The 20,717-nt window shown below is 40.1% G+C and overlaps 1 protein-coding gene across 3 annotated transcripts in view; it reads left to right on the top strand.

The window, feature by feature from the left end:
- LOC142141428 (cilium assembly protein DZIP1-like) overlaps window positions 1-20,717 on the top strand; it is a 90,416-nt gene that overhangs the window by 39,383 nt on the left and 30,316 nt on the right. For 2 of the 3 annotated variants that reach the window (XM_075199904.1, XM_075199903.1), the window contains exons 10-13: window positions 582-638; window positions 1,461-1,508; window positions 6,431-6,573; window positions 12,446-12,605. In XM_075199904.1, the coding sequence (XP_075056005.1) occupies window positions 582-638; window positions 1,461-1,508; window positions 6,431-6,573; window positions 12,446-12,605 (408 nt within the window). The remainder of the gene's footprint in view (window positions 1-581; window positions 639-1,460; window positions 1,509-6,430; window positions 6,574-12,445; window positions 12,606-20,717) is intronic. The other variant, XM_075199905.1, reaches the window with a different exon arrangement.

Genomic DNA, 20,717 nt, shown 5'->3' with positions numbered 1-20,717 from the left:
CAATGGTGGAATTACAGGAGTCGCAGTGGTTGTGATAAGCCTGTATGTATTAGAAAGACCCCAAAATGTTTACGTGCTGCTGTCTCACCTATTGGAAGCACCTCATTAGAACATGCTGAAGGACATTCTATCTAGAAGCAGCTTAAGAGTTGAGTGAAGTGCTTCCCCTTGTATGAACTCTTACTGGCTTTCACAGTTCAGAGAAACTGGAGCAATTGCAGCATCAGCAAGTGTTTAAGCTGTTTGTAGGCAGAAGAGTAACCAGAGCCAAATTAAAATCATTTACAAAGAAAGGTGGCCCAGCAGCAGCAGCAAAAGGATGAGTAGTTATACACTTGGTTTGTATTATAGACTAGGGCAGACTTCGGCAACTTGTGACTTTTCACCAATTCACTGTATACCCTGATACCCATGCTGAGACTTGTTGTGCCACCGTACCTGGAGAATCACAGGTCGCCTATCTCTGCGACCTGTGAACCTGTCATCTATGATTAGGTTATCTAATAAATGTAATTCAATTAAGTGTTTAAATATAACTTGACCAAAGTAACAAGCTTCCAAATATGTTTATTTGTTTGTAGTGCCAACACCTGCCCCAAAGTTACAACATGTTGAAGCAAAACATGGTACATCAAGAGGTGAGTCTTTGTTTGTTTACCAATACGATTTTTTTACAGTATCTTAAATAGCTCGTTAAAGTTCATTCCATATCCATGTTCATTGGCAGAAATGCCACTTAAGTTTTTTGGCCGTATGATGGGCCACTTTAAGATTGACTTATTTAGGGGTAAATTTATCAAATTCCGTTTTTTTCATCTCGCGGGAGATCGGCGTCTTTGCAGCTAAAATTTAAAGTTTGCCTTTACAAGCCATCGCCGCTTTAAATTTTAGCTGCAAAGATCTCCCGCGAGATGAAAAAAACAGACTTTGATACTTTTACCCCCTAGTGTGTACTAATATACAGTAATCCTTAGTAAACAAAAATAAACAGACATTTGCTTTCATTAGTCTCATTTCCTCTAGGCCACCCTTGGACAAGATATGGTTCTCCATGTGATGTGAAACTACAAATTCCAACATGCTGGGGCTTGTTGTTTCACAACAACTGGAGAGCCATAGCTTGTTAAGCGCTCTAGACCAATCAAAAGTAATTATTGACTGGTTACTATTGAGTATGTAAATAGAAAGCTTTATATCCCTCATATTTATGTAAGTGGTAGAAAGATAGCCAGTGCATTTGTCCAATAATTCACTGCAGTTTTATTGTACAATGCCACTGTTTTCTGTTTCTGCACTCAGATTGCATACCACTAATATAGAATCCTTATCAATAGATTAAGGATCTGTGTATCATTTTCTGAATTCTTCTTTGCCTTATCTCACAAGTTTGTATGTTTTACTACTATTTCTTTTTGAAATTATGTTGTCTGGCTGTCCTGTTCCCCTGTGTTACCTGTCAGAACAGGCACATATATTGCAGCCTATTCAGGAGCTTGAAGAGGATAAAGGTAAACCAGTTTGTATGAAAGCATGGCTCATTTTTAAGTGTTTATGTGTTATGTTATTTTTTTTCTTTCATGCATGCAGGCAGTCCAATTTCATAATCTATAGCATATTTGCATTTGAAAAAAGTTTGATTTGCCACACATTTAAAAACTCATGACTCCCCTTTCCCAAAGTTACTGTAAGCATTAATATATGTGGCCTATAGGTGGCAGTGCATTCAAAGAGGTTTATAACACACTATTGCCATCATCCACTTAGAATGTAAGCTCTCTAATGAGCAGGGTCCTTCATACCCTTTGTTTTCATATCTGTGTTTATTTTGTCTATCTTGTTTGTCCCTGATTTATGTATATACCGTTTTCCCTACCGTATGGCACTGCGTAGCACTGTGGCGCCTTTCAAATCTACGATAATAATTATGCAACCCATTTCAGAGGCCACAATCATGGGATGTGAAATGCTGAAGAACAGTCTTTATCAAAGCTGTCAAAGAGAATGAAAAAACACTTTATGAAAAATATATCCTCCATAGTATTAAAAGTCTATATTTTTTATTCTTAATTGTCACAAATAGGTTCACAGTGTTTGTGAATGTTACTCCAAAGGGTTAAACAGGGTTTCGGCACTCAGTCTTGCCCTCAGCTTTCACACAGGATACTTATCGAGCTGTAACTCTCCCCAAAGCATGTCTCTCACATCTATACTCACCTTATCGCTGTCACCAACTATTGTATTATCATTATCATCAACTATTTATATAGCGCCACTAATTCCGCAGCACTGTACAGAGAACTCGCACACATCAGTCCCTGCCCCATTGGAGCTTACAATCTAAATCCCCTAACATACACACACACACAGACCGAGGGAAACTGATTTCAATTTTGATAGCAGCCAATTAACCTACCAGTATATTTTTGGAGTGTGGGAGAAAACCGGAGCACCCGGAGGAAACCCACGCAAACATGGGGAGAACATACACACTCCACACAGATAAGGCCATGGTCGGGAATCAAACTCATGACCCCATCGCTGTGAGGCAGAAGTGCTAACTACTGAGCCATCGTGCTGCCCATTATGACCATATGATCCTAAAGCTCTGTTAGACAAATGTACACGCTGGCACACTCTATGCTCTTTGGTAGCCAATGTGGTCAATACTTCATACCCTAGCATGGTTAACATGGTCAACCAATCAAAGGGTTAACACAGTCAAGCAATCAAACACATCATACCCTAGCATTCAATGGGTTAACATAGCCAAGCAATACTTCCCTTCTTAAAAAGCTTATAGATTCGTTACACTAACCAGGGCAAGCTTATTACATTTTAGATTTGATATAAAAAGATACAGTGCATTGTATATAATAAAAAAATATAATAAATGGCATATAACATAAATGCAATAACAGAAATAAAATGGATTAATATACAGACATAGAAAACTTACTTAGATTGTATTATCGATGTGCCAGGAATGGGTAGACTTAGGACAGCTTCTCAGTTAGATAGATTTCCCACAAAACTGACAATTTCTCATATTGTACAGGTTTTGTTTTTTTTACCATGTTCACCTGGGAGGTGACTCTGAGGTGCTAATATGGGGAGGAAACTCACACTTTGGGTGTCAATCATAGACTGTTCAGAAATAGTCTAAAATTGTTATTTATGTTGTATCATTTATCTGATACATTACAGAGATTTAATCCAGGTGTGCCAAGTTAAATCAACTTGATTTTAATCACAATTTAAATCGTGGTTTAAATCACAAGATTTTTTTTTAATTATCATTGATTTAAATCACCATTAAAAAATCATGGGATTTAACAAGCTTTTAATGGTAATAGGTATACTGTGCAATATGAACCATAGTCCTTTTGACCTTTGATTAGCTGCTCTACTAATAAAAGGTCTGTATCTATGGCTATTGCTTGCTGACCTAATTTAATTATAAGTCTGCTGAAGAAAAGTTAGAAACTCTTAAGTTTGCCAAAGAAAATTATCCACATTCAAATACCCTTCTACCAACGCTAGTCAAGTTCCAAGCAAAAGCGTCTCCGTTTAATGACCTCTTGTTTGACCACGATGTTGTGTCAACAGTGGCACCAATAGACTGATGGAAAATGCACATTGGTTCAGAAACTGCTGGTAATGAAAATATCATGGTAGCAGTAGAGCAGTTGCTAACAGCTGTAGCATCATCAGGTTCAGTAGAAAGAATATTTCCCATATTTGGTTTGGTGCAGTCAAAACTGAGAAACCACTTTTCTCCATCATCCATTCTGGGTGACACTGCTACCATGAAGTTGTCTGAGGGCACTTGGAGTTGGCACTTAAATAGTTAAGAACTAAACTTGCTGCTGACTCCTGCCCTCTGCAACCCCACTGACCTTAGTTATGTTTAAGTGCCCAAGGAGTAGGGCTGTGTTTAGCACTGCTTAGCAGTACTTGCTGCTTAGTAATAGGTTTTATTATTTTTCTTAGTTATTCATACATAGTGTAGGTGGGGATGTTTTTAACATTATTTTCCCTCATAGGTTTTGAAATGGAGCAGTGTTCCGTTTTTCTTTAAAAAAAGAATAAAAAAAGAAGACATTTTGGTGATCGTGAATAGTGACAGCGCTAAGTGACTGTCACTATTCAGTCCCAACGGGACCGATGCTGCCACAGGCAAAGAGTGCCCCACTCCGTCCGGGGAGCGGGCATTTTGGAAGATACCAAGTCCACTGCTGAAGCGGAGGTGGGACTTAGATATCTCTGAGACTGAACAGTGGTGCGAGCGGGAGATACATCCTGAATGAGCAATAAAAAAAGTGGAGCTCAGAAGAACTGTATAAAAAGGCTCACGGAGGCTCCGACAGTTGTGTGAAGCCATAGAAGACAGTGGGGCGCAATTTAAGACTGACGGCTGTCAGTGAGACATTCCAGAGCGGGAAATGTTCGCGCCCTTTCCTTCATGACAGGATGGGTCGTTAAGAGGCACACTGTTGTTGCTGCTGGCTTCTCCCCTCGGGATCCTCTAGATTCTTCTTCATAGTTTATCGCTAAGTACCCCCTAGGGGATATATGTTTTTTTTTCAGATATATACAGTGCACCCGGAAAGTATTCACAGCGTTTCACTTTTTTCACATCTTGTTAGGTTACAGCCTTATTCCAAAAAGGAATACATTCATTTTTTTCCTCAAAATTCTACACACAATACCCCATAATGACAATGTGAAAAAAAGTATTCACAGCCTTTGCTCAATACTTTGTTTATGCACCTTTGGCAGCAATTACAGCCTCAAGTATTTTTGAATATGGTGCCACAAGCTTGGCACACCTATCTTTGGACAGTTTTGCCCATTCCTCTTTACAGCACCTCTCAAGCTCCATCAGGTTGAATGGGAAGCGTCAGTGCACAGTAATTTTCAGATCTCTCCAGAGATGTTCAATCGGATTCAAGTCGGGGCTCTGGCTGGGCCACTTAAGGACATTCACAGAGTTGTCCTGAAGCCACTCCTTTGATATCTTGGCTGTGTGCTTAGGGCCATTGTCCTGCTGAAAGATGAACCGTCGCCCCTGTCTGAAGTCAAGAGCACTCTAGAGCAGGCTTTCATCTAGGATGTCTCTGAACATTGCTGCATTCATCTTTCCCTCTATCCTGACTAGTCTCCCAGTTCCTGCCTCTAAAAAATATCCCCACAGCATGATGATGCCACAACTGTAGAGATGATATTTGCCTGGTGATGAGAGGTGCCTGGTTTCCTCCAAACATGACGCCTGGCATTCACGCCAAAGAGTTCAATCTTTGTCTCATCAGACCAGAGAATTTTGTTTCTCATGGTCTGAGAGTCCTTCAGGTGCATTTTGGCAAACTTCAGGCGGCCTGCCATGTACTTTTTACTAAGGAGTGGCTTCCGTTTAGCCACTCTACCATACAGGCCTGATTGGTGGATTGCTGCAGAGATGGTTGTCCGTCTGTAAGGTTCTCCTCTCTCCACAGAGGAATGCTGTAGCTCTGACAGTGTGACCATCGGGTTCTTGGCCACCTCCCTGACTAGAGCCCTTCTCCCCCGATCGCTCAGTTTAGACAGCCGGCCAGCTCTAGGAAGAGTCCTGGTGGATCTGAACTTCTTCCATTTACGGATGATGGAGGCCACTGTGCTCATTGGGACCTTCAAAGAAGCAGATATTTTCTGTACCCTTCCCCAGACTTGTGCCTCAAGACAATCCTGTCTCGGAGGTCTACAGACAATTCCTTTGACTTCATGCTTGGTTTTTGCTCTGACTTGCACTGTCAAGTGTGGGACCCTATATAGACAGGTGTGTGCCTTTGCAAATCATGTCCAATCAACTGAATTTACCACAAATGGACTCCAATTAAGCTGTAGGAACATCTCAGATTTTAAGATTTGAGGCTGGGTAATCCAGAGAAAGTTTTGTAAATTGACATTATTTCCTCTGTAATGGGCAAAAGAATGACACAGTTTACTGGACTAGCTTGTACTCTGTTTTTTCTATTCTAAAAAAAAAATAAAAAAATAGGAGAAGGCTTTGGCTTAGTTCATGGAATGTCGACCTGGGGGTAAATGTATTATGGTCCGGTTTTTTCAACTCGCTGGAGATCGGCGAGTTGACAGCTAAAATTTAAAGTGGCGCTGGCTTGTAAAGGCCAACGCCGCATTCCTCTGTGGAGAGAGGACAAGGATTCAGAAGTTCTACAGTCTGAGCTGACTGGTTAGCATGCCTCTAGGGATTCCTCTTCGGTAGACAAAGTGTTCTTGGATAGAGTACAAAGTAAAATGGATTTTATCTGTAGAACAGACTCTTGTGCAAATTGGTTTAGTCACGATGATGTGCAGCCTGCTTGATACATTTTCAATAAATATAAATTAATACAATAATAAAGAATTACCATTCATTGATCTCATATATTTACAGACTTGGACAATGAAGAAGCAGAGAGCACCAGCAAGAAGCATGTGATAAATGCTTTGAAGAAGAACCCTACATTAACCAAAGAGCTTCGGAAACTCTTGGAACAGGAAATGGTGGAAAGATTAGAGTCCTTGGGAGTGAAACCGGTAAATTTATGTACTTTCTCAAATTCCTGGCGGTGCATACTACATCAGTGACTGTCCCAATGCAAAGATAAGAGGAATGGTTTCATAGTTTAGCAGTTTCACAAACACAGATTGATGTGTGTCTCTCTGACCAATGACTGCCCTTCTTTTGTACAGTAGAATTGCCTATAAGTATCTAACATATATGTAATCCAAAACAAATAAAAAAAGATGGCATTTGGAATAAGACAATCCAGATGGTGATAAACACACAATAAAATGTCTGTACAGTTCAATTGCTGTGTATAACCGTTCTTCTCTGTTACATCAAATCCTCTATGATCGTAGAATCAGCTGAAGGTCAAGCATATCACTGAATTGATATCTTCTTATTCACTTTATATTTGGAATACCAGATTCCACTCCACCGTTGTGTAAACATGGGGGAAAAACAGGCTCCATAGTGTAAAATATTTTTACAATTTATTCCAAACATATAAAAATCTTAAAATCGTCACATACAGAAAAACTTCATGTATACAATCCTGATGTTAAAAACTCCTACACCGAGGGTGGATGACCTCTTACCCTTTTGCTGAAAACGATAAGCATGATGGTAAATAAACTCAGCACGGAGTGTCCCGGGTAGTGCTCCCGCAGATATCGCTTTCTAAAAGAGCAGAGTCCTCACACCAAAAGAATCCCGGTCGGAGCGTCTGACGTCACTCACTGCCGACGCGTTTCGATTCAATAATCTTTATCCAGGCATAGTGAGTGAACAAACGAACAATCCCTTATACATGACTTCAACCAATCAGATCCTTTCTCTGACTCTTCTCATAAAAATGCACGGGTGTATGTAACATTGTATTCTAAATCTAATCTACTCAAGGATTACATATAACACAAGATTGAAATGTATCTATAACACCAATAAATGCCTACATGGAGGTCCACTCTGAATATTTATCCTTATGGGTGATAAAGTCATAAATCAATCAATCACCAAAAGATGAACAAAATGTACCTAATACGTGCTAATATCATGGGGACTAATATTTAAGCCCTTAGAATAATGTATAGCTCCTAATGGGACTAATAACACTTATTATAAATCCCTTAATTTAAAGGTATAATGACCTATATTAAAACATCTCCTATGGCAGCCACCACTAATAAAAAAAGGGGAAGCAATACATGTGCAAAGTGATAAAAATCATCCCAAAAACCATTTGATTTCAAAATCGGCATTAAGGCCATTCGGGGCCAAGGTACCCATGGTGTAAATAATTTTCATCTCTGCCTTTGCTAAATCGCTGACAGATTCACTTTTTCGCCAGTGACTTTCAACTTTCTTTAACCCACAAAACATTTTAATAGATCCAATATTGCATTGGTGTGAATTTTTTACATGACATGATAATGAATGATTCTCCTGATCTTTTCTAATATTTCTAACGTGTTCTGCCCATCTTTCCTTTAATTTTCTCCCCGTTCTAGCTATATATTGTAAACCGCACATACATTCCACTAAGTAGATGCAGTTTTTCGTGTCGCACGTAATAAAATCTTCTATGTTGTGGATATATCCATTAAAATTGTATTAAACTTCGGTGATATTTTTTGATAAGGATTTTGTGTGTTTGCATGCTATACAAAACCCACACCTATAAAACCCCTTGTTTTTTATGAGTGGTTTTGATGGTTGAGTGATGGCACTTTTCACCAGTAAATTTCTTAAAGCGGGGGCCTTTCTGTAAATAAACCGAGGTCGGTCATGGATAAAATCCTTAAGATCTTCATCATTTTTCAAAATTGACCAATGACGCTTGATGATCCTTTCCACTTCTTTGTATTGAGTATTATATCCTGTTATAAAAGGTATATTACTTAACCCCATTTGTGATTGGGCTTTATGTTTCATTTTATTGGGAATCAACAACTCTCCCCTATCCATATCAGAAACTTTGGTTAAAGCATCATCTAGAATTTTTTCTTGATATGCTTTTTCTAAAAATTGGCACTTCAATTATTTGCCACCTGTATATAATCGAGAGGAGAAATGGCAAAGAGTAGAGAGGAAAAAACAGGAAAGATGAAAGAGAATATAGGAGAAGTTCATCCCGTGATAAATGGAAAAAGGGGGAGAGGAATGATAGGAGAAGTTCGTCTAGAAATAAACCTAGAGGGGTATTCCATCAGAATAGGTATGAGGCATTAAGAAGAAAGGATTCTTTTTTAGGACCATTCGACTTATAAACAACAAATGTAATTGGAAAAAGAGGGGAAAAAGTAAGGGGAAAAAAATATCCGGATTAGAAAAAAATCGAAAAAAAAAAAATCCAACATAAATTCACATTCATCTCAAGGAGACGTTAAGATTTATAATCTGAGGGTAATGATACTATTGAGACAGAGAACGAGGACACTAATGTTGATAAAATATTACCAAATTTTAAAAAGAAGTCAATGTTCTTTCCCACCTACTGCAAATGTCCTATGGTGGAAACCTTTGAGAAATTGGTCCATAATGATCTATCTAAATTGGATAACAAAAAGAAAAAACAATAAAATCTTTAATATTACTAAAAAAGAGAGGCTGGCTTTAAAACATCTTAGGAAAAATGAGGATATCATTATCAAGCAGGCTGATAAAGTGAGGAGTGTAGTCATACAAGATAAGGAAAAATATCAGCAAGAGCTTGAGAGACAGTTAGGTAATAATAAAACTTATAAAAAGCTAAGAGGAAATCCATCTGAAAAGATCAGTAAGCAATTACTTCAATATGTAGATACGTTTCTTTCAAAGGGGGTTATTAATCAGGAAATGAAAGAATTCATTATTATTCAAAATCCCTCCATCCCGGTCATATACACCCTCCCAAAGGTTCATAAAGATGCCACATGTCCCCCAGGAAGACCCATAGTGGTGGGGACAGATTTTATCACTTCTAACTTGTCTCAAGTGTTAGATAATTATCTTCAGAATCATATGTCCTCTATAAGATCGTATTTGAAAGATACTCTCGATATACTAAAAAAATTGGAAAGTATAGTATGGGAAGAGACGTACACACTACTGACTGCAGATGTCGGTTCCCTATATACTATTATTAACCATGAACATGGCATAGAGACTGTGGAGTTTTTTTCTTAAAGCTTCAAACACAAATAAGGATGAACAGGATTTCATTAAAGAGGGAATAAATTTCATATTGAAAAATAACTTTTTTTGGTATGAAAACTGCTTTTACCTACAGTTACAGGGAACGGCCATGGGAACCAGGTTTGCCCCCAGTTACGCTAATATCTTTATGGGGTGGTGGGAGGAACAATACATCTGGAATGATCCCACCATGGGGGCAAACCTGGTTTCCTGGAATCGGTTCAAAGACGACATTCTGTTTGCGTGGAGAGGGGATAAGATCTTGCTGTCCAATTTTTGTGAAAAATTGAATAATAATCCCCTAAATATTAAATTGACTTTTGATATTAGTCAACAAGAGGTCAATTTCTTAGATCTAAATATTTATATTCAGGAAGGAAAGATTTTCACTAAAAATTATCATAAACCAACCGATGCCAATTCTTTTATACCTGTCAATAGCAATCACTATGCCCGGTGGATGGATAACATTCCATTGGGCCAGTTTCAGAGAATTAAGCGAAACTGTACAGATGATGGAACCTTTTGGTTACAGGCAAAAAGATTGAAGTGCCAATTTTTAGAAAAAGGATATCTAGAAAAAATTCTAGATGATGCTTTAACCAAAGTTTCTGATATGGATAGGGGAGAGTTGTTGATTCCCAATAAAATGAAACATAAAGCCCAATCACAAATGGGGTTAAGTAATATACCTTTTATAACAGGATATAATACTCAATACAAAGAAGTGGAAAGGATCATCAAGCATCATTGGTCAATTTTGAAAAATGATGAAGATCTTAAGGATTTTATCCATGACCGACCTCGGTTTATTTACAGAAAGGCCCCCACTTTAAGAAATTTACTGGTGAAAAGTGCCATCACTCAACCATCAAAACCACTCATAAAAAAACAAGGGGTTTTATAGGTGTGGGTTTTGTATAGCATGCAAACACACAAAATCCTTATCAAAAAATATCACCGAAGTTAAATCCAATTTTAATGGATATATCCACAACATAGAAGATTTTATTACGTGCGACACGAAAAACTGCATCTACTTAGTGGAATGTATGTGCGGTTTACAATATATAGCTAGAACGGGGAGAAAATTAAAGGAAAGATGGGCAGAACACGTTAGAAATATTAGAAAAGATCAGGAGAATCATTCATTATCATGTCATGTAAAAAATTCACACCAATGCAATATTGGATCTATTAAAATGTTTTGTGGGTTAAAGAAAGTTGAAAGTCACTGGCGAAAAAGTGAATCTGTCAGCGATTTAGCAAAGGCAGAGATGAAAATGATTTACACCATGGGTACCTTGGCCCCGAATGGCCTTAATGCCGATTTTGAAATCAAATGGTTTTTGAGATGATTTTTATCACTTTGCACATGTATTGCTTCCCCTTTTTTTTATTAGTGGTGGCTGCCATAGGAGATGTTTTAATATAGGTCATTATACCTTTAAATTAAGGGATTTATAATAAGTGTTATTAGTCCCATTAGGAGCTATACATTATTCTAAGGGCTTAAATATTAGTCCCCACGATATTAGCACGTATTAGGTACATTTTGTTCATCTTTTGGTGATTGATTGATTTATGACTTTATCACCCATAAGGATAAATATTCAGAGTGGACCTCCATGTAGGCATTTATTGGTGTTATAGATACATTTCAATCTTGTCTTATATGTAATCCTTGAGTAGATTAGATTTAGAATACAATGTTACATACACCCGTGCATTTTTATGAGAAGAGTCGGAGAAAGGATCTGATTGGTTGAAGTCATGTATAAGGGATTGTTCGTTTGTTCACTCTCTATGCCTGGATAAAGATTATTGAATCGAAAGGCGTCGGCAGTGAGTGACGTCAGACGCTCCGACCGGGATTCTTTTGGTGTGAGGACTCTGCTCTTTTAGAAAGCGATATCTGCGGGAGCACTACCCGGGATACTCCGTGCTGAGTTTATTTACCATCATGCTTATCGTTTTCGGCAAAAGGGTAAGAGGCCATCCACCCTCGGTGTAGGAGTTTTTAACATCAGGATTGTATACATGAAGTTTTTCTGTATGTGATGATTTTAAGATTTTTATATGTTTGGAATAAATTGTAAAAATATTTTACACTATGGAGCCTGTTTTTCCCCCATGTTTACACAACGGTGGAGTGGAATCTGGTATTTGAATATAACGTGAATAAGAAGATATCAATTCAGTGATATGCTTGACCTTCAGCTGATTCTATGATCATAGAGGATTTGATGTAACAGAGAAGAACGGTTATACACAGCAATTGAACTGTACAGACATTTTATTGTGTGTTTATCACCATCTGGATTGTCTTATTCCAAATGCCATCTTTTTTTATTTGTTTTGGATTACATATATGTTAGATGCTGATAGGCAATTCTACTGTACAAAAGAAGGGCAGTCATTGGTCAGAGAGAATTTTTTGAATCTGCCATTTATATGTGATATCCTGTAGCGCCCACTTCCCTTATTATTTTTTTGTTTATATCATCATTACTGTACACATTGGGGATCGTGTACTTAAAGAGGAGAGGCAGCTTTGTGGGTAGACCGCGCAGACAGACATCTTTGTTTTATCTACAGATTGATGTGTATTCTGTTGTGTGTGTGTGTGTGTGTGTGTGTGTGTGTGTGTGTGTGTGTGTGTGATTCAGTAATTGTTAAGAGCACAGATGAATTGTAAATTATGACAGTATCACTGTAATTTGCCAGGGTGTACGTGAAATCTCGAATGACCACTTCAATAGAATTATGGATGTAGTGGAGTCTCGCAGAGAAGAGCAAGAGAAATGCATACCAGAAATTCAGCAACTCAGGGAAAATCTTATAAGACAGGTGAAACAAAAGGCAGAGGAACATGCATCTGCTGAAGGTAAGATGTCTAAGTGTCACTGCATGTAATATACACTTATATTTAATCTTTATCTAGTATAATCATAGGATTAACTGTTTATTTTATTACTGTGATTGTTTGGCCTAGCGGTTGTTAAAATCAACGCATGATTCTTTTGTGAATTTCTGTATTCCATTTAATTCTACTACTTTTGTTTACATGTTAAGAATGTAATTTTGATTATACTATAAGTTTTTCTACATGGGGTAGCTGTAGAAAATAAAATATAATTAGCATTGATGATTCAAAATTTAGTTGGTTGTATAGAAAATGGTTTTGCTCAATCCTGTATCATTAGTTTTTTGTAAAGTGAGGTGCATATTCAGGTGTATCTGAATAGTGTGCCAAAAATCAACCACTTATAAATATGAATATACTACATTTTATGACACGAATTCATCCATAGCAAAACACGTCTGACTTTAAATAAGAATATAGACTTTTCATTTTACATCTTTTGTACAGAAAACATGCATGCTAGCTTTGCCCACACTAGGGCAGCTATATAGTATCAGGGGCGCACGGAGGATTGTCGGGGGGGGGGACCCCAAAAAAAAAAACAAAACAACCCGAGAGAGCTGCAGCAGCTCCGTTTCGTCAGCTCTGTCCTATACAGCAGCTGCGGCGCTGTCTAAGAAGCGTCCGCGGCGGTGCTGTATACACTACAGCACCGCCGCGTACGCTTCTTTGACAGCGCCGCGGCTGCTGTATAGGACGGTGGCCACTTAGTTAGCGCAGGGGGGGGGGGGGGGTTTCTAGAGACTCAGAAACCCCCCCTGCGTGCGCCACTGAGTATATATACTTTCATGGAACTGCTTCTCACTTGCTTTTATTTTTATTTAGAGGGGAACTTTCCCAAATACTACACTATACTACTATACAGTGGCAAGAATAGTATGTGAACCCATTTGGAATTACCTGGATTTCTGCATAAATTGGATATAAAATGTGATCTGATGTTCGTCCAAGTCACAAGAATAGACAAACACAGTCTGCTTAAGCTAATAACAGACACGTTACAGTACTTTTCTTGTCCATGTTATATATATATATCTTTCTCTTTCATCCAATCTGGGGGACACTGCTACCATGGGGCCTCATGGAGTTGGCATTAAAATAGTTAATTTACTGTTAATGTAACTGTTGACAGAAGCTCCTCCCCTCTGCAACCCCTGTATCTCCACTTGACTTTTTATGTGCCCAAGAGTTGGGCTGTTTTCAGTACTGCTCTGCAGTGCTTGCTGTTAGATTAGTTTTACTTTTATTTATTCTTTATTATGGTCTATTTATTTTTTTTTAAATCAATATTTTTATTCAATTTTAGTACAAGCAAAACAGAAAAGCAAAAAACAGTACAAGGCATACTTCCAGAAGTACAATGCATTCCATGTTAATAGGAAAAGGAGAATCATGTTAACATTTTCAAATATCACAATTTGCATAGCAGAAATTGGGTTTGGATCACCAAATTCCCTCTATGTAAGGCACTTATTATAATAAATTTGTTAAACATAATCAGCATTATAAACCTTCAAAGTGTGTCCATTGATGATGGTTTAGGAGAGACGACAGGGGGAAGGGATAGCCAGATAAGAGCAGTCCCCAACCCCAACCATGAAAACAGATGATCTTCAAATAGGGTTGAATCCTGCGGCCAAAGAACGCACTGCATACCTTGACCTCCCCCATCTTGCCCATACTTTGTAATATTTTGGCATGGTGTTTCTGAACTGATAAGTAAATCGCTCATCACCCACCGTTACATTTACCAAGGTTACCCAGGCACCAAAGTCAGGCCCGTCCCGCACCATCCCAACAAAAAGCAAAAAAATGTAAAACATCTGGTCGCAGACCTCCTCAACAGCAGACCAACCCCCACACCGAATATGCATGTCTTGGGGTAAATTAAAGGAATATCGATACCAGTGTCCTGTATACATTCCGCCACCTGCGGTCAAAAGTCCCCCACCACAGGACAGCTCCAGAGTAGGTGCCAGAATGTGGCAGAGGCACCTCCACATTTTGGACAGTTAGAGTCGGACCGAGCACCCATCTGGGGTAGCCTCCGGGGGGAGTAATACACTAATGCTAAATATACAGTTGAACCTGCCTATACCTGGTACAAGAGGTGGCCTCACGAGCACTATCAAGCACGCATTTCCAATCCTCATCCTTCAATGGCCCAGATCTAGTTGCCAGCCCTGTCGTAGTCTAGCCAAATCATCAGGGGTGAATGTGTAGTGAACCTTGGCATATAATATTGGTTGGTTTTTGTAGAACCCACTCAGTTTAGGAATACGTGGAGAGGGTCTGGCTCAAAGGAAATATGGGTACTTCCAAATTGTGCCACAAGGGCGTGATGGAGCTGCAGATATGTACAGAATAAATTGTTTGGTAAGTGACAATCTACCTGTAACAGTGCAAAGGATTTGAGGGTGCCATTAGAATATAATATAAAAGAGAGGTAATACCTGCCACCTGGGAAATTGTCGTAATTTTAAAAATTCCGGGAGTGTGTTATTAGCTCATATTGAAGTGTCCATATCTAGCCCTCTAGGTTGCAATGCCCTCTTTAGAATGTTCCAAATCATGACAGCCTGCCTAAGCAGCGGTGGAATCATTCTAGTGGCTCTAGTACCCAATAAGGCCTGTATTGGTGGTCTATCAAACCCTGTAGTTCCTTTTAGGAGACTAAGGAGGTCAGCAGTAGGGAAATCCCCAAACCACTCCCGGAGATGAGTCAGTTGTGCCGCATAATAGTAGGCCCTGAAATTAGGGAGGGCAAGGCCTCCAGGGGGTAAATGTATTATGGTCCGGTTTTGTCAACTCGCCGAACTCGCAAGTTTGCCTTTACAAGCCAGCGCCGCTTAAAATTTTAGCTGTCAACTCGCCGAACTCCCGCGAGTTGACAAAACCGGACCATAATACATTTACCCCCTGGTGTTCGTGGACAACACAAAGATGACAAACTGATACGTGCTCACTTCTCCCCTCAGACCAGAGATGACATGTATTTGTTAATTAGGGAGAAGATCCACTTTGGGAGATACACAGGGGAGTGATGCAGTGGATACAGAAATGTCGGCTGCAGGACCATTTTAATAAAATTAATCCTGTCAGACACCAATGGGGTAATTTCGTCCTGGTGCAAATCTTGGCCCTCCGATATCTAATCACTGGATATTTAATGGTATATAGTCTGCAGATGAATTTGTGATTCATATTCCCAAATACTTAAATTTTACCGTCCATTGCAACGGGGGAACCCAGCCGCGGTGAACCTATCACGTCCAAAGACCAATCTCATAGGCACAGGCTGACCTATTCCAACAGGTGTCTAGGGCCTAAAAACTCTGAAACGCCTGCAACCTGATGGGATTCCTCTCCATCTCGCGGTCATTAGGGGTGGATGCCTCTTGTTGTTCCTAAACCGTGGTCGGCTTCCACTCAGGATTGGTGGATGACAGAAATCATGCAACGTGGCTACACGATAGATCTCCTCCAAAGTTGGCCACCTCACCGTTTATGTTCCACCACTCTACGAGACAAAGTAAAAAGATTGGTTATGAGATAGTTTATGACTTCGCTTCTTACTGCAAAGGGGCAGAAGTTTCTGTTCAAACCTCTTCCTTTCAATTCCGTTAGGCCTTTCCAAGGCTCCTTAAGTGTCTTGTAAAGACGATAAGTCTCTAAAAAGTCGTTACAAATGTCATGGCGGTCATTGCAGCACAGTTGTGTACCCTGGGAGTCTGCATCATCCCATACTTGGAAGATTTGCTAGTAAAGACGAACTCTGATCAGACCCTCTGGCTTCATCAGTTGGGTTCAGTGGGATCTCTTGTTCAACTAGTCGGAATCCCACCTTCAGCTGGCCTCTCAGATGCTCCAGTCAGCTCTCAGGATGCGCCTTTCCCTTGGTTGCTGGCGGGTCACTTGATGGTGGGCAGGTCCTTTTGTCTTGTGTTCCTGGATAATAGTCACAGGAGTGTTGGAGCTGGATGATGGAGACGCCCCAGATATTGTCCTGGGTGGAAATGTATGTCCCGGCAAATTCTGCGATATTGATCTTGAGTTTAGAAAATTGGGAGGCCGACTACCTAGGCAGACACACAGTATTGCCGGGGAGTGGTCTCTACTTATGGAGGTGTTTAGATGGTTGGTCCAGAAGTGGGAACCTTCGGATGTGGCTCTCATGGCATCTCACCGATAACGCTAGCTGCCCAGTTTCTGGTGTAGGACCAGAGACCCCTTGGCGTGCAAGGTGGATGTCATAAGCATGACATCAGACACTGCGTAATTCCAGTGATCCTCATTGCATCCGGAGCCTGGTATGCGGATGTACTGCGCATGACAGTCTGTAAAGGGTGGTTTCACGATGTAGAAGTCAATCTACTGCTTCAGGGGTCATTTCAGCACCCTGGCCCCCAAGGTTGTTGCCATGTTGAAGGCAAATAAACCGTTCTCCGCCCTAAATTGTCATAGTGTTGTGGACCTAGGTCAGTTGGTGCAAACGTAGGACTTGTCATACTGCAGTCTTTCAATTCTCCATGTTCTTAGCTTTTTCGCAGGATGGTTTGGAGGCGGACTTCCGCCTTCGTTCCCTGAAGGTGCAGGTATCGGCCCTTTCAATATATTTTGAGAAAAGGCTAGCAGTTATAGCAAAGGTGCAGACTTTCCTCCACGGGATTCTACACATCCAGCCTCCTTATGTACCACCTGAGGCACCTTGGGGCTTGAAGTTAGTACTTAGGGATCTTAAATCATTCCCCTTTGAACCATTGGAGTTGCCTGAACTCAAATTCCTAATTTGGAAGGTGATTTTTCTCCTAGCCATCGCTTCTGCGAGGAGAGTTTCTGAACTTTGGGCTCTCTCTTGTAGTTCGGCTTATCTGGTATTCCATACTGACAGGGATGTATTGTGCAAGATACCTTCCTTACAACCAAAAGTGGGCTGGTTTTCATCTTAATCAAGAGATTGTGTTCCCAGTCCTCCAGGAGGTGACTGCCTCTTCAGTTAAGGTATCGTTAACTTTGTTGGATGTGGTCCATGCTCTTAAGAATGTATGTGGTCCCCCCAGGTATCAATCCAAAATATTTTTCCCAATGGACAAAACAGAATATTTTGTTTCTCTTTGACATAGTCCCCATGGGGTTTTTCCTGACCTTTGCTGATCTTCATAAGCGCTTTCACCTCTCGACTTCCATGTTTTACCAATACCTGCAAATCCGGCACATTTTCTCTACCTTAATAGACCCTCACAATCCCTCTCCCCTAGATACCTTCTGTAAAAACAAAACGTCTTCTAGAGGCTTAATATCCACTTTCTATTCTCTACTAATGAATCACAATTTGCCTGACTAAAAGGCTCATGAGCTCCGCTGGGAGGAGGAGATGGCTGAGAGTTTGGATCCGGAGGAATGGATGGAGATTCGCGAGGCAGTCGCCAAATCCTCTATCTGTACACAGATAAAAAAACTCTTATTCCAGTGGTATTTAGTCCCATCCAAACTGAAAACAATCTATCCGACATCCTCTGACCTCTGCTGGCGCAACTGTGGCCAGCGTGGCTCCCTGTCCCATATTTGGTGGAGCAGCCCAAAAATCATCCCTTTCTGGAAGGAGGTAGCTGACCTTATTTATAATATAACTAGCCTAAGACCCCCATTCCATATATCTTACTTTCTCCTCCCTCGACTACCTCCAGACACCCACAAAATAATGTGGTTACTCCCGGGCCATATTCTGACCGCAGCCAGATGCTTAATAGCCAGGAAATGGAAACAACCAGAGAGCCCTTCTATTCCTGAACTAATTCAGAATGTTTGGTATACATATAGCCTAGAACACATGACAAATTTCTCTCCACATGGCATAGGTGGCAGGATTACTTCTCAGCTGCACATTCCTCTTCTTAAAATATGAAAAAATAGATATCTTAGTAAATTCTTGAGCTGAGTCTCGATAGGACCTGTTTTCCCTTCCTTCTTCTCTGTTCTTCCCTCTACTAATACACCCTCCCCCCCCCCCCCTCTATTCTCCTCCTCTCTGTTTTTATCGTCAGGTATTTCCTTTTCCTCTCCCCCTCTCCTTTTTCCCTTCATGGTACTCCAGATATCTCATAACCTTTATACTATTAACACACGTCTGCCCACATGTGACGACACTTGAGGGCCATTCCTTCTGTAGTGGTTCTGAGTTATATACCCTACCTGTATTATAAACCCTTGTTGTTAACACTGTTATGAGTTGTATTATCATCATATGCTGTACCATTTCTCTCTGACAAAATTTGAATAAAAATATATTTCAAAAAAGAATGTATGTGGACAGGAAGTCCACTATGCTGATGTTGGATTCCCATTTCTTCTTGCATGATGCTCACTAGAGGGGCTGACTGGCTACAAAAGAAAGTGCTGCTAGGCTTATATTAGTTCTGATTGGCCTGTATTTGATCCTGTCACTGTGCATTCCACCCATTCTGTGGAGGACTTCTTGGGCTGTGTGCAATGGTGCATCAGCAGATCAGCCCTGCCTGACACCAACCAGGTTCTCTGTCCAAACTTTACCCGGTTTTACCATTTTCATGTTTTTGTGTCTCCTCACGCAACTTTCGGCCGCTTTTTGCAAGCCAGATTGACAGAGCTTTCCATCCCTCAAGCGGCTACTTTAGAACGTCACCATGGCAGCAGTGTCCCCAAGATTGGATGAAAGAGAAAAGAGGATTTTGTACTTACGTTAAAACCTTTTTTTTTTTTTTTTACTCCATCTGGGGGACACTGTGTTCCCGCCCTCCACTCTTCTGTTGCTTTTGTTGGTTGCATGCTATTCTGTTTCCCTTGCTTGTGGCTTTTCAATTACACTGAGGAGCTACAGGGGTTGCAGAGGGGAGGAGCTTCAGTCAACAGTTACATTAACAGTTTAACTTTTTAAGTGCCAACTTCATGCGCCCTCATACAACCCCATGGTAGCAGTGTCTCCCAGATGGAATCAGAGAAAAGGATTTAACGTAAGTGCAAAAGTTCTCTTTTTTAACATTGAGTATGAGTTGGAAAAAGTATGTGAACCCATAGGCTAACCTGGAGTTCAATCATCCAAGACTGTAGGTGTTGGTTAGAGTTGCCCTGCCCTATAAAAACCACTCACACATTTGGAGTTTGCTATTCTCAGAAAGCATTGCTTGAATCATGCTTCGAACAATTGAGATCCCAGAAGATTTAAGATTAAGAATTCTTGACTTGCATAAAGCTGGAAAGGGCTCCAAAAGTATCTCTAAAAGTCTCCATATTCATCAGTCCATGGTAATACAAATGGTCTGTGAATGGAGAAAGTTCAGCCCTGTTACCACTCTACCTAGGAGTGGCTGCCCTGCAAAGATGACAGCAAGAGCACAGCACAGAATTCTGAAAAAGGTTAAGAATAATCCTAGAGTGTCAGCTAAAAACTTACAGAAATTGTTGTAATTTGCAAACATGTCGGTCTATAATACGTAAAACACTGAACAAGAATGGTGTTCATGGAAGGACACCATGGAAGAAACCACTGCTGTCCAAACAATATTGCTGCGCTTCTGAAGTTTGCTAGAGAGCATCTGAATATTCCACAGTGCTACTGGCAAATTTTTTGTGGACAGATGAAACGAAAGTTTGGAAGGAGCACACAACACTAATATCACCAGCATCAAATCCTCATCCCAACTGTAAAGCATGGTGGAGGGAGCATCCGGGTTTGGGGCTGCTTTGCTGTCTCAAGGCCTGCATCACTTTCTCTAATTGACTGAACAATGAATTCCAAAGTTTATTAAGACATTTTGCAGGAGAATGTAAGGCTAGCTGTCTGCCAATTGAAGCTCAACATAAGTTGGGTGATGCAACAGGACAATGTCAAAGATATTTTATTTTGGATGAAGACAATTTATTAATCTGAAAATAATTACATTGTTTTATCTTATTTTAATATATCATTAATATTTGATGTATTATTATGTCAATTGGAGCCTTGCGTGTGAGCTGATGAGACGGATATGAACAGGAATGAAGGAGTTATTCAAAGAACAGATGTTTCTAATCAGAGATGTTGGACAAAGAATTTCT

Source organism: Mixophyes fleayi, chromosome 2 (assembly GCF_038048845.1).
Source record: "Mixophyes fleayi isolate aMixFle1 chromosome 2, aMixFle1.hap1, whole genome shotgun sequence".
NCBI classification, from domain to species: Eukaryota; Metazoa; Chordata; class Amphibia; order Anura; family Limnodynastidae; genus Mixophyes; species Mixophyes fleayi.
The sequence above is the reverse complement of the archived record's forward strand: the minus strand, read 5'-3'. Positions and strand labels throughout refer to the sequence as shown.